Source organism: Galeopterus variegatus, unplaced genomic scaffold (assembly GCF_000696425.1).
Source record: "Galeopterus variegatus unplaced genomic scaffold, G_variegatus-3.0.2 Scaffold496, whole genome shotgun sequence".
Taxonomy (NCBI): Eukaryota; Metazoa; Chordata; class Mammalia; order Dermoptera; family Cynocephalidae; genus Galeopterus; species Galeopterus variegatus.
This window is the reverse complement of record NW_007726607.1, coordinates 29,654-43,051: the sequence shown is the minus strand read 5'-3', so window position 1 is coordinate 43,051 and position 13,398 is coordinate 29,654. Positions and strand designations below refer to the sequence as shown.

Sequence of the window (13,398 nt, the reverse complement as noted above, 5' to 3'; positions counted from 1 at the left end):
TCTTTGTGATTTCTTGTTTTTCTAAAGTATTTTGATTTTATTTCTGTATAACAGCTTTACTGTTCATATATATATATATATACACACACACACACACACACATATTTAATTGTTATTTGTCACCTGCTACAATTTTTTCCTCTCTAGTTGGCATTTAGTGGATGCTTTTGAATTATGGTTTTGATTGTATTGGAAGTTAGGACAAGAACCCAGTCCCCTGGCTTGCAGTTCAGTGCTCTGTTCACATCACTGCTGTCGATCCAATTCGTCTATCACAATTACCGATTCTGGTTAGAAACAGGTCCTCGGGAGTATTTTCTAACCTAAAATTTTTGTTCCATCTCTCCCTTTTGGGGGCAGTTTTTGTTGATTCCACTCTGTTTAGCACCTTACTTTCTATATTCTGGGGCTTTTTTTGCTAACCTCAAACTAGAAAAGTAGAAGTGGAGATTAGCTGATATTCATTTGGATGCCCTAGTTAGAGCAGCCACAGCTCAAGAACAGCATAAGGTATAAGGACCTTGAATTTAACTAGAGTAATGACAAAATGAAAACTACCGTAAGAAATATTCCATTTGGTTTAGCTGTAAATTCAGAATTTTTAAGTGTATCTGTAAGTCATTTCTTACCACTTCCAAAGTTGTTGACAAGCAATTAAAATCAAAACAAAGGAATTATTGAGTCATTGACAAGTGATTAATTTAAAATCAAAGCAAAGGAATTATTGAGAGTTTATTTGCCTAACAGACTTATTTTGCCTAATAATTGGAGAATACAAATGAAAGTCAAAAGGAATTTCAAAATGATTGCCTAAAACATTTGTATAAAATGAAGGTATGATTTGGTATTAGTAAGGCAAGGGTCTATAGGTTATATAAGCAATAATATGGCCTTGAGTACAAAAAGGAGAGAGATATGTTGTGTTCTATTGGATGGAAATAGTGAGCAAAAATAAAATGGATAAAACTGAATTTTTAAATCATATTTAGAACATACTTTAAGAAATATAATGTGTCAGTACATTTAGAGACTCATAAGGAGTTAAGGAAAACTCAGATATAGAAATAAGATTGAGGAAGGATACATTTTGAAAACAGTAGAAACCAAGTTCAAGGGTTCAGATCCCCGCACCGGCCAGCCACCAAAAAATATTTTAAAAATTAAAAAAAGAAAAAAGAAACTAAAGTGATTATTTGGGAACATAGGAAGAGGTGGCAGGTTAGGGTGGTCCTTCCTGTGTAGTAATACATTGCAGATAAAAGCAGAGGGAGCAATGCTGTGTAGTAAAGAATTTGACCTTTCCCAAAGAGAGATCTGGTCTTTGTTCTTGGCTTCTAGGAGGTAATCTGTGTCATACCTGGTAGGAGTGTCTTTGTTTAAGGTAAGAGCCAGCCCAAGAAGATCTGAAGTTGAAACTGGCCAGGCCAGAAAAACCAACCACATGACTTAGGGTGGGGGCTTTCGGTCACACAATATCAGTTATCAGTCCACCTGGCAGCTGAGATCAACTACCCAGGCATTCAAGGAATCAATCATACCTACGTAATGGAGCACCAATAAAAGCTTTGAGGCTAAGCAAGCTTCTCTGATTGACAATACTCTGCACATATTGTCATACACTGATGTTGAGAGAGTAATGTGTTCTGGCTTTAGGGGTAGAGGACACCAGAAGCAAAGCAATTGGAACCTTTCTGGACTCAACTTTACGTGCTTATTCCCTTGGGTGACTTTAATCTGTATCCTTTCCCAGTAATAAACCATAATCATGAGTGTAATAGTTTTCACTGAGTTCTGTGAGTTCTAGTGAAATTGAACCTCAGGGTGGTTTGGGGAACCTTCCCCCACAAAACTTACAGTTGGTGTCAGAAGTGAGGGTGATCTTGTAAAGGACTGTGCCCTCTTGTGCAGTTTGGCCAACTCCAAGCAACTGACCTGAAGCCTCTTAGGTGGCAGTCGTTGATGCCTAATGGCAAAATCTTAGAGCTGTAAGATTAATACAAAATGGCCTCAAAAAGATAATAGTTGCTGTCATAATTTTATCAATAATTAATTGGCACTGTGTCAGTTAAATCCTCCTTGTCCTTTAAAATCTGTTAATTGATCCAATATATACAATGAACATTATACTCTTTCTTACAATGAGGACTCTAGGGGACAATTTTTGCTGTATTGATAATGTGGTCATTTCTGACTTTAAACTCTTAAGTTGTATAGCTCAGAAGTTGCTTAACACTTAGAAAACTAAGAAATAGATCAAATTTGTTTTCTTAATTGTAGGGTGATTTAGTTTATTTTCTTTGCAATGTTAGTAAGTATTTCATAATACTGGATAGTTAGAATTTTTTTTAAAGGTCTGGCTAGGTATAATGTTGGAAACATTGCATGATTACTTCCTAATTGGGTGTAACAACCTTTTCCTTGGTTCCTGACTGGGCCTTGAGATCATTGGTTGTTTCCCAATATTTTTATGCAGAAGTTCTCCTTTGTCCCTTGGGCTTCCAGTAAGGATGCAGTTTCTAGCCCCAGTTGTTTTTGCTTCTGGCTGTCTCTGGGTTTGCCTCTCCAAGTTTACTCAGTTTATCTGATGGTTGAAAGTATGGACTGAAGAAGAGTATGCTTGTTTTCTTACAAAAATAAATGTTTTTCTTAAATTATGGTTATTTCTATGAAACTATCGACTTTAAGGAATGAGTAAATTCTGAGAAACACCAAGAAAGAAATTTTTTTTTTTCTAGAAGCTCTAGTTGGAAGATGTCAAAGCAATTCTAAATAATTTCCAAAAAGAATGTGCATACAAATAACTTGTACAGATTCCTGAATTATTTATTTAAATATAATTTTAGGATAATTTAAATCTTTTTATTCCTCTCCCTCCCTCCTCCCCAATAGTATGGGTTTTTTCCATAATGTATTAGGAAAGAAATTGATAAAATTTATAATAACTAATTTTATGAAATATTAGCAAGGTAAAGTAAATTGATTAACCTTTTAAATCAGATTTTTATTTGTGGTCAATATTCCACCAATAGAGATTTTGTATATTTTTTATACTAAAAGAAATAGTCATTCTCTTTTTTCACCCAGTATCAATACCAGGGAAAGAAATAGAACATCTCTTAAGCCACCAGATAATTCGTTTTAATATCTGAGATAATAGTACTATTTTATTAATCTTGTGATAGGATTTTCCCCTTATCTATTCTTTGTGTTTATTGTCTGTCTTTAGAATCTGTTCTCATATTAAAAACAGGTTTTAGGGCTGGCCCGTGGCTCACTTGGGAGAGTGCAGTGCTGATAACACCAAGGCCACAGGTTCGGATCCCTATATAGGGATGGCCGGTTTGCTCACTTGGGAGCGTGTGCTGCTGACAACACCAAGTCAAGGGTTAAGATCTCCTTATCAGTAATCTTTTAAAAAAAAAAAAAACCAAACAGGTTTTAGGAATGAGATGAATTTCAAGATCCTTAGAGACTTGAATTATAATATTCTACATTTAAGAGTCTGAGTGTAAGATTTAGGGAGTAAGTCTGGTGGAAGATTTGGATAGAGCTGAAATACCTAACACTAATATACGTGGGAAAACAGAATGTACTGTATACAAGTGAGGGTTGTAAACCAAAATTCCCAAGATTTATTCTACAGAAATCAACACAGAAAAAGCTCCGTATCATAATTATTGAAAAGCACCTTAGCTTTAGAAAATAAAGAAAGTGGATTGGAATTGGGAAGGATTAGTCAATTGAACATACAAAGCTAGATAAAAATCAGGAAGCATTTGCTAATGGGTAACTGTAATAGTGCTCTTTTGCTCAGATCTCTAAATGATTTTATTACTATATGTGACAATAATCTGACCTTGACTAGGAGACCAATATGGTGTTAAGGTGTTTTCTTCCTTGTATCTTTTTTTTTTCCCTTAATGCTTATTGGAAAAATGAAGGCCCTTCATCTAACAGTGTTTTTGAGTTTGGATTTTGAACCAGATTGCCTATGTTTAATTAAGTCTTAGCTTCACTGCTTGCTAGCTGTGTGATGTTAGGTAAGATGCTTAACCTTCCTTCACCTCAGTTCCTGATCTGTAAAGTGTGATGATAATAGTGTGATGGTTAATAATAGTACACCTAACACAGAATTGTAAGAATTCAATGTGTTAATACCCCTAAAGCCTTAGAACTGTAACTCAAACATAGTGCTAAATAACAACTGCAGGGGTCAGAATTTTGGAATTTTGGCAAAGAGAACATTAGTCAAAAAATGGAAATAATTAAAAAGCAGTTATGTTTACCAAGCATCAGTCCTCTTTAGAGATTGGTAGGAGTGGGCATCCTGTGTAATTATTTTTTAACCAAACTGCCCTTGTCTTACAAGAACTAAAAATGATACCCTTGAAAGCTTACAATCTCACTACAACTTTTACTATTAAGAGTTCTCCTACAGAGTGTTACATTTTTTAGTTTGCCTGGATACTGACTTTCTGTGTCCTAGTTTATACTGGCCCTGCTGTTTTCGACAGCATCCAGATGTCAGGATGACCATACAACAGCAAAGAACAATGACAGAGGTACAAAGGGCCACAGGAGCCAGCCAGGTCTTTGAAGTCACAGGTGCCCCATCAAGTGTCCCATCTTCATTCTCAGATGTGTGGTTTCTGCTGTTGTATCCCTTGGTTTTGTTCAGTAATTGTTTGCTACTGTTGAGTCGGGATGGAACAGGCATATGAGAAAGTTTTGTGTCTACGGGTATGAAGAAAGGAGAAATAGTCTTGTTATCTGGATTGTTTAGGAAGTCAGTACTTGGTGATGCCATATTTACCTTTGTGGTAATGGACTCATTCAGGGAAATGAATCTTGCCCCCAGATCTTTGGTTAATTCCTTGGAATAACTGCTATTGTTTCTGTTTGCAACCAAATCTTGATGAGTGGTTGATGATGGAGCCTCTGTTGTTGGCAGCAAGTGGTTTATCATGGTGGATTGTTGTTTATCCAAATTCATAGCTTTTAGAATCCTTGATCTGTTCCATCTATTAGATGAAGAACGGGTATTTAGATATGAGGGAGGTGATTGTTCAAAAACCAGCAAATCTGGATCTCTACCTGAAAGATAAATAAGGCATCATTCATTTTATTTATAATTTTAAAGGGCAAACCTTCAAGCATAGTTTGGAGAAGTGCTGCATTTTGCCACTATGAATTACTGAACTAAGCTACATTCAAGTTCTACCATTGCATCCTTCTGAAAGGCTTAGAAACGTTCTGGCTACATTTGAATTTATCTTAACTTTTTAGGACACTTTGAACAAATTTGGTTACACCCAAGGAGAAGGTATTGTGTCTGTCAGGGCTTTTGCACAGCAAGAGCAAGAGTTAGTACCACAGCTGTAGAGACAGTAAGCATCTGAGATATGACACAGTGTTCTTAAACAAAGTTAAACAAAATAGGGCCCGAGAAGGGTAACTGTATTCAAAATCATGAGCAAAGCCTTAAATCTCATCTGTTTCAGGTCTCTGGGTCCTGCTTTGTCTGTAGTATTTTTTTTCTTCTTGTATACTAACTCCTTTTCTTCTGACTTCAGACATGCACAAATACTGCTTTGTCTTTGAAGGGGAAGAAAAAAACTCTCAACAGCTTTCCGATGGTCGGTCCTAGTGACCACACTGTTTCTTTCTCTGTCTCTCTGGTTCTCTGTCTCTCTGTCTCTGTCTCTGTCTCTCTCTAACCCTCTCCTTCCACAAACATGCCATTTCCCCTTCTGACTTTGTTTTGCCTCTGTAATCTTGTTTCAATCCTCACTATTCTGTCAAAATCATGCTGCTGAGGTAATCAATTGTTTCCTTATTTCCTGATCACTTGTGTCTCACTGCTCTGGCTTCTCCCTTGTCCTTGATACTGCTGGCCATCTTCTCAAAATTGAAGTTCTTCTCCCAGGACACCTTGGACCTCACTCCCCCTTGACATTTTACCCTAGACTGCCTGCCTCTCATTGTTACTTTCTTTTGCTGGTTCTCTTCTTTTGCTCTGAACTGGTTGTGCAGTTTCCACAATCTTCAGCCCCTGGTCTTCAGCTGTATTTTCTCTTCACCACCCCCTGCCCTCCCTCACACACAAGGTGTCCACAACTGCCACTACATTGAGGGCACTGAAATCCATATCACCATATTTTTTCCTCTTTCTTGAGCTCTGATCTCATGTCTCTAGTGTTCTACTGGAGTTTTCCACCTGAACATCTCACATTACTTTTAACTTAATATGCCCAAAGCCAAAATCATTATGTCTGCCTCCCTGTCTCGTTCAGTGACGTCACCATTCTTCCATCACTCATACTGGAATCTGTACTGCACAGTGATTTTTAATTTTTCTCTCCTCTTCATTTCCTTCATTCCAAAAGTGACTAAGTACTATTCACTCTTTCTTCCCAAAGTTCTGGGAATTATCCCTCCTCTTCATTGCAACTATGATCACCTTGTCCAGACCTAATGCTTCCCTGACTAGATGTTTTAATGTGTATTCTGCATATACTTTTCCTCGACTAAGATAACCAGACTTATTTTAATTATGGTGTTTTCTCACTAAATGCCTTTGTTGGCTCCCTGTTTCTGGCAAAGTCACACCAAAGCTCCACTCTGTCCACAGCCCTTTTGATACCCAGCCCTCCCCATCTTAGCCATATTTTAATTGCAACTCCAAGCGTCCCCTTAGTGTATCCAGACCAGTTGTCTTCCCGTCCCATGGCATGATATAGAACTCTTTATCTTGCCTCTGCCTGGCCTCTTCCATGAAGCCTCCTCTGAGTCAACTAGTCTCATTAGTTTCATTAGTCTACCCTTCTTTAAGCCTTTGCACTAAGGTAATATCACACATTTTTGTATTTAGCTATATATCTTGAACTAATTTTAAGACTTGTCACATCAACTAGATTATAAGGAACTTGAGGACAGAGATACTGCTGCCATCTTCTGCAATGTTGAGCTGAGCCTGGAGCATGAGATGTTCAATAGATACTCATTGATAAAGAAATTTATCTCCCTTGGATTTTGATGGCAAAAATCTATTCTTTCATGGTCACTAATTTGCACCCTGAGATTACATATACGGGCAAAGGACAATTAAATATGTGTTCTTCTAAAAAAATACACTGGTTATATTGGGACCAATGATATGCTAACGTATGTCAGTGGTAAGTTTTCCTGCCCCTGACATCCATCTTTGCAGAATCCTTGTATGCAACATCCACAGACCTCAAAACTGACATTTAGCATTTTCTTTTATGTCCCAGCGGCACCCTCAGCCATTGCAGTAGAAATGCCTACTTTGGCTTATGCTGAGTAGTCTTAAGAAACGTGAAATATTGTGCATAAGCTCTTAGTCACGTATGATTTGTTATCATCTGGAGTGAACTGATTGCCAAGCATGCTAAACTAAAAGGAATTTCCTTTCAGTTTTGTCCTCGATGACCAAAACTTTTCCAGACATAGTTCACTGAAAAACAATGATTTAGTGACTTATACTTGGCTACTGCCAGCCAGTTTCTAGGCTGTATGCCTCTGCTAGAGCGTTACCAATGTTCTTCAAAAGTCTTGCAATATATAATTATTACCTTCTGTTATGTTGTATAAAATGGCACTGGTTCCAGGCTCTAATATGCAGCTCTCCAAAGTTGGACAGTGGATATGGAGGCAGTTGACATTGTCATGAATGGGATCATGATAGAAGACAGCCAGGTTACAGGAAACTGAAAGAGAAACAGGCAAAGTACATCTGCAGATGGTCTTGACATCTACCAGTCTGATGAGCTGCATTTCTTTCAGGAACACTGGATTGACAGTATATTGTGGGGCTATGTTCACACATTTTACAGAATATTATGAACTATTATAACTGCCTCTATAAATATGGAAAATGCCTTTCTAAAAGAAAATACCTACTGATTTTCTCTAAGTAATCTTTCATACGTTCCATTCCACACAGGATAACTGGAATCATTATTTCCTAGTCTCAATATTTTGTGTTCCTGAAAATTCAATTGGCTACAAAAACCTCTGGTATTTATTTATTTATTTATTTATTTTTATTGAATCATAATTGATTATACATATTTTGGGGATTCATTGTTGATATATGTTGATCAAATCAATATCACTAGCATATATATTGTTACAAATTGTACTTATTCTTTATGCCCCTTGTCCAATCTCTCCCCATCCCTCTCTCCCTCCCCCCTCTCCCCTCTGATAACCCTAGATTTCTTCTCTTCCTCTGAAGGAGTAATGGTTACTCTGTTGATTTGTTGCCTAGATGGTCCGTCCAATGCAAAAACCTCTGGTATTTATAAATCAGGTTTCTACGTGCAGTGCCACCTCAGAATGCTAAGGGGCTGGGGGGGTCACCAGGGAAAGAAATAGAAAAATAAAGGAACAAATGCTGTAACAGAAGAAGAGGGAGTAACAGGAAGGGCAAAAAGAGTAATTACTGGGAGAGGCCCAGATGGTGGAAAGTCAGCCGGCCAAGAGAACGTTACCCTTGACCCTCATGCAGGTGTGCACTAGCCCCATGTGCAAAAACACATCCAACAAAAAGCCTAATCAGTATCATTTCAAGAGGCCGGTAGTGGATAGGCAAGGATGTCAGCACATGGAATTCTAGTGGGTGAGGCACATCACTTGCTCATCCCCCTTTCTAAGCAAATTTGCTCCCTAAAATATGCTGTATTATTTCTGGACAAACTGAAGTCTGATTTGTCGAATGCAAATTTTCAGTCTATCCTCCCTAAAGTGCAACAGAGATTTTGCTCCTGCTGTGGTGCAGTAGGGACCATGTGATGTAAAATATGCATTGGTCAGAAGGTATCAACTTCTTTAATAAAGTAAGATTACAAAGGGACAGCATATGATTACCAGGCCTCAGAGCATGCCTAAAGTTGCTGTGGATTTGCTGCTGCCAGAGCCTGTCCTGCTTCTGTGTAAAGTTAACTACAGGAGATACACCTCCACCATTACTTCTGGGACACTCTCATGTTTCTGCATTCTTTATTTTTCCAGAAGGAAAAAGAACAGGACACAGTTAATAATGCATTGCTAATACATTGTAGATTACCAATACATCCCCTCAGGACTGTGCTGTAAAATTTAAGGGAAAGGAATAAAAATATTCAAATTTAAGACATTTAAATTTCTGATAAGAAGTAGTTGATGCCATAGAGAATAATTCTTAAGGACTTTTAACATTCCTTTTATAGATTTCAGAGTCCCAGCTCTGAGCAGGAGCATGGCATTTTAAAGTTCTAGCTTCCAGCTAAAAAGTGAGATTTTAGTGCCTTTCAGAAAGTGTCTTTCTGCCCTTTTTTGTTCTGAAGGAAGAAAGCCACAACTTGGAAGCTACAGAGGCTCTAAAATCATGGTATTGTCCTGGATGCTTACATTATCCCTGAAATTCCAGAGGTTACAGCTTCCCTGGTGTGGAGAGTCAGGTAAATTCATTCCATGGGAAAATTCAGAAAAGGTACTGTCCCTCCTCCACCTTCCCTCAGTGAAGGCTTATGGGAGTTAGAAGCATCTGGAAGGGGGAAATAATGGATTTTCAAGTCTTTTCAAAAAGACTGCCTTTTATTAAATTAGTTGCTTTCTTTGTGCCTGATTGACTTTTGAGGGCTTGGCCTGTGACAGTTTCTCACACTGTGGTCTCTTGACAGTCTGTTTATAGTCTCCAAGTAGCTCCAATTTCATCTCAGAAATTTTACAGGCATAATTGGATACGAGGCATTGGAAATAATTAAGTTGGTGTCAAGCCATGGAAAGAAAGTGTGGAACAACCAAGGGAATTATTTTAAAGTGCTGTGTTGCATTTGTTGTTCCAAGTAGCTTTAAAATCTTGGGAAAAAATGAAAAATAAAAGAAGTCTATAGGCAACTGAACTCGAAATTCTGCAACAATTAAATGTTTTCCTAATTGCAAGCCTTGATCATAGGATATGGATAGTTTTTACACCCAGATTCCATATTACAAACAAAAATCTATTAGGAAAATTTGAAACAATTTTTTTTTCTTTTCTTTTTTTTTTTTCTTTCTTTCTTTTTTTTTTTTTTTGCTATTTGACATGTATCTCCCTATTTCTTTTAAAACATAAAACACACTCTAAATTCCTGTTCAATACATCTGACATTTCAAAAATTTGATATAATACCAATATCACCAAAAGGTACTTTGAAAAGGAAATTATTATAAAAATTTTTATAAAAAATTATTATAAAAATTTTTGAAATCGTATTTTTTATATTTGGAGCTATAAAAATATTATTAGTTAACCCTGGAGGAAATATCTTCAATCAGCACTTTGGTGAAGAAAAGAGGATTCTGTTTCCTGTAAGTTCTATAACATTAAAAAAAAAAACAAGTTTGTGCACTGATTTAAATTTTTTGTGTTTACTGAAAAAAAAACCTTGAAAATAAATAAAAACTGAAAATGAAATAAAATTTAAAATGTTAATTTTGCAGTAATTACAAAAACATTGAATATAGATTCTGGTCCCTTCTCGTGGTCAGGTATTTTTTCACAAAGGGCAATCACAAAGCTTTCTTCTTCAAAGACTAAAGATTTAGCCTAAAGAAAATGCTCATAATGTAGATGGGATATAACACCCATTAAAGTGTATACTGTTTTACCAAGTATAAAAAGTGTAATTTACAGTGAAAATTGTAAAGGGATTCAAGTTGGAGATTGTCTAATCTGTTTTCCTGACATTCATGTTTGCAAGTTACAAATGAGACTTCTTTATGAAGTCATAGATAAAGGCATAGCATCTCTGATTGAAACAGAAGTAGTTGTTAAGAAATGTTCGTTAGGGAAACGGTGAAATGGTTTTAACTTCTAAATATCAATAAAGTGACTTCAATTGCAATGCCAAAACATTTGAAAAGGCAGTGAAATGTCCTCTTTTGTGCAGATTGTGGGTTCCATATCCCATGATGTTCAAGGTGACAAATTAGCTCCAAGCATAAAACTGTTGCTTTTTTGTATCCATTTTTATACAAATCATTAGTGATAATCAGCTATTGGCATAAAATATACTGCTCCTTTTTTTTAAAAAGATGAAACTTTTTCTAACGTGTGTTCTGTGTTTCCTTGATATCTTTTTGTATAACTTATCCACTTACTTGACACACAAAAATGTTAATATTCTTTGAACTTTCATTTCTCCACTTTGTTTCCCAATAATAGGCATCATAATTAGCACATTTAAATTTTTTTAGAAGCATATAATATTAATAATCAATAATGAAGAGGAAAATACTTAAGACTAAATAACTTCAAAAACAAAACATTTAACTTTTTCCCAAGCAAAAGTTAAATCAGGCACTAACTCCTAACTTTGCATAGGCCACATAAAATACACTAAAAATGATAAATATTTCATTTTAATGAACTTCTTATAGAAAGCAAGTTTCAGTTGCTTACCTGTAAAGAGTCAGACTATTCCATTTCTTCTAAGGGGACAGGGAAGAGAGGTTTCTAATGACAAAGCAAGGGACAGATGAGTAACAAAAAATTATTCTCTATTTTTGTGAGATTCTATAGCTATTTCTATTAGGAAATGACATCATAACATAAACTGGAAAGTCTACTTTCTAACCTCATGACCACCAGGTCTTCGAGTCACATTAAATGTAGTTTCTTTTGTGTGATATATAATTCCCTGAAGTTTTCTTGTTCCCTGCAGGGATAATGGAACAATCCACAATTGTTTAACCCTTTTGCTGGCAAATGATAGTCAAGTTGAGATCAATGTTTCATTTTAAAAGATCTACGAGTTCCAATGTAGAAGCATGCTTGGAAATTTTAAAAACACATTTTTGTGGTGATTACATAAATATTAGTTCTGGAAATGGGTAACTTTTGGGGGCCAAGTATTCTGAAAAGGAATGGTGGAAACTGGACTGCAGGGGCAGAGAGAGAAATCCACCACAGCCTCAAAACTAGTCCCTGTGAGGTGAAATTGCAGAAACCAGAAACCAGGAAGGAACTGCAACTATGAATCAAAAGTTGGCATATATAGCCTTTGTTACAAATCTTATCAAATACCCAGAACCAGTACACTATTGCAGTGTAGTGATACATTATATTTATTTCATACCGGGTGTTCTTGAGAGGGGTCCAAAAATGAGATTCATACCTTAAAGAACACTTATCTCCTTCAAGAAACTGATTCAGTAGCTCTGTTATGGGGACAAGGATCTTTTATTTTTACAAGTGTCTCATGCAATTTCCTAAGATTTTTGGAAAACACTGATATAGATGACTTAAATAAACGAAAGTCTGGCTACACGAGGATGCTCAACTTAAAAAGAGTCATTTTAAGATCTTGTTCTACTTTTATTTTATTTTAACCAACCCATAAGCTTTGACCTAAGGACGACATTTTAGTTTTGCTTGTTAAAAAATAAATGACAAGAAATAATGTGGTTTGAGGAATATTGGAAGGACTGGAAAAGCAGACATAAATATTTTTTAAGTGGTAGTGAAGTAATAGCATAGGTTTACTGAATTTAAAAGGCATTTGAAAAAGTCAATACTTCACTCATTTTAAAATTGCAAATTTTATTACTTAATATTTCAATTTCTTGATAAAATTAATCGAAATTGTTACTAAAATAAAGCCTGAGAAAAATAAATATAATGCCATTAGCTTTTCTTTTTAAATGTTTTTGCTTTTATTAAATAGATATATGTCCACTTTAAGAATCCAAACCATATAGAAAAGTACAAAAAGAAATAAAACTATTCAAGATCTTACAATCTTAATATCTTAGCAAACATCTTTTTGTATATCTCTATTAAACATACATATATGAACTGTCAAAAGACAAAATCACTACAAATTTAGTTTAAAGATCTTAATTGGCTTTTATTTGTGACTCTAGAATCAGAGAACCCATCATAAAATAAAACGAGGCACTCCAATGAGCCAAGCAGAGGAGGCTGGTTTTATAGACAGGAAAGGGTTGAGGAAAGCAGAAACAGAGAACAAAAAGCAGATTGGTTGTTTCAAAGTTACTTTCCTTGTAAAGGTTAAAGCAGAGGGGAGTTCCTTACCATCTCAACTAAAATTGGCCTATTTAGGGATTTGGCTGTTATCTCTCTCTCTTTCCTGATTCCTGGCAAGATCAGATAAAGATCTTAGTTTTAGCTTGGTGGTGTGGAACTTCAACACCAATAACTCCAATTTGGTTTGGTCTGTTGGGACTAGTGCAGGAGCTCAGTCCAAATCAATGGCCTCCCATAAATAAAATACTGTTAAATAAAAGTTAAGTAGAATCATACTGTTCCAAGACTTGTTGCTTTAAAACCTGATGTAAAATTATATTTTTCTTTTTTTTTTTTTTTTTTTTCTTTTTTTTTTTTTTTTT

The 13,398-nt window shown here is 35.8% G+C and overlaps 1 protein-coding gene across 1 annotated transcript; it reads right to left on the bottom strand.

The window, feature by feature from the left end:
- Positions 1–4,432: 4,432 nt before the first annotated feature.
- Positions 4,433–7,797, bottom strand: MANSC4 (MANSC domain containing 4). The gene is made up of 2 exons (XM_008569441.1): positions 7,596–7,797; positions 4,433–5,094 (listed from the first exon to the last, which is right to left on the bottom strand). The coding sequence occupies exons 1-2, from the start codon at positions 7,795–7,797 to the stop codon at positions 4,433–4,435; spliced, it is 864 nt and encodes a 287-aa protein (XP_008567663.1).
- Between the last annotated feature and the right edge of the window lie 5,601 nt (positions 7,798–13,398).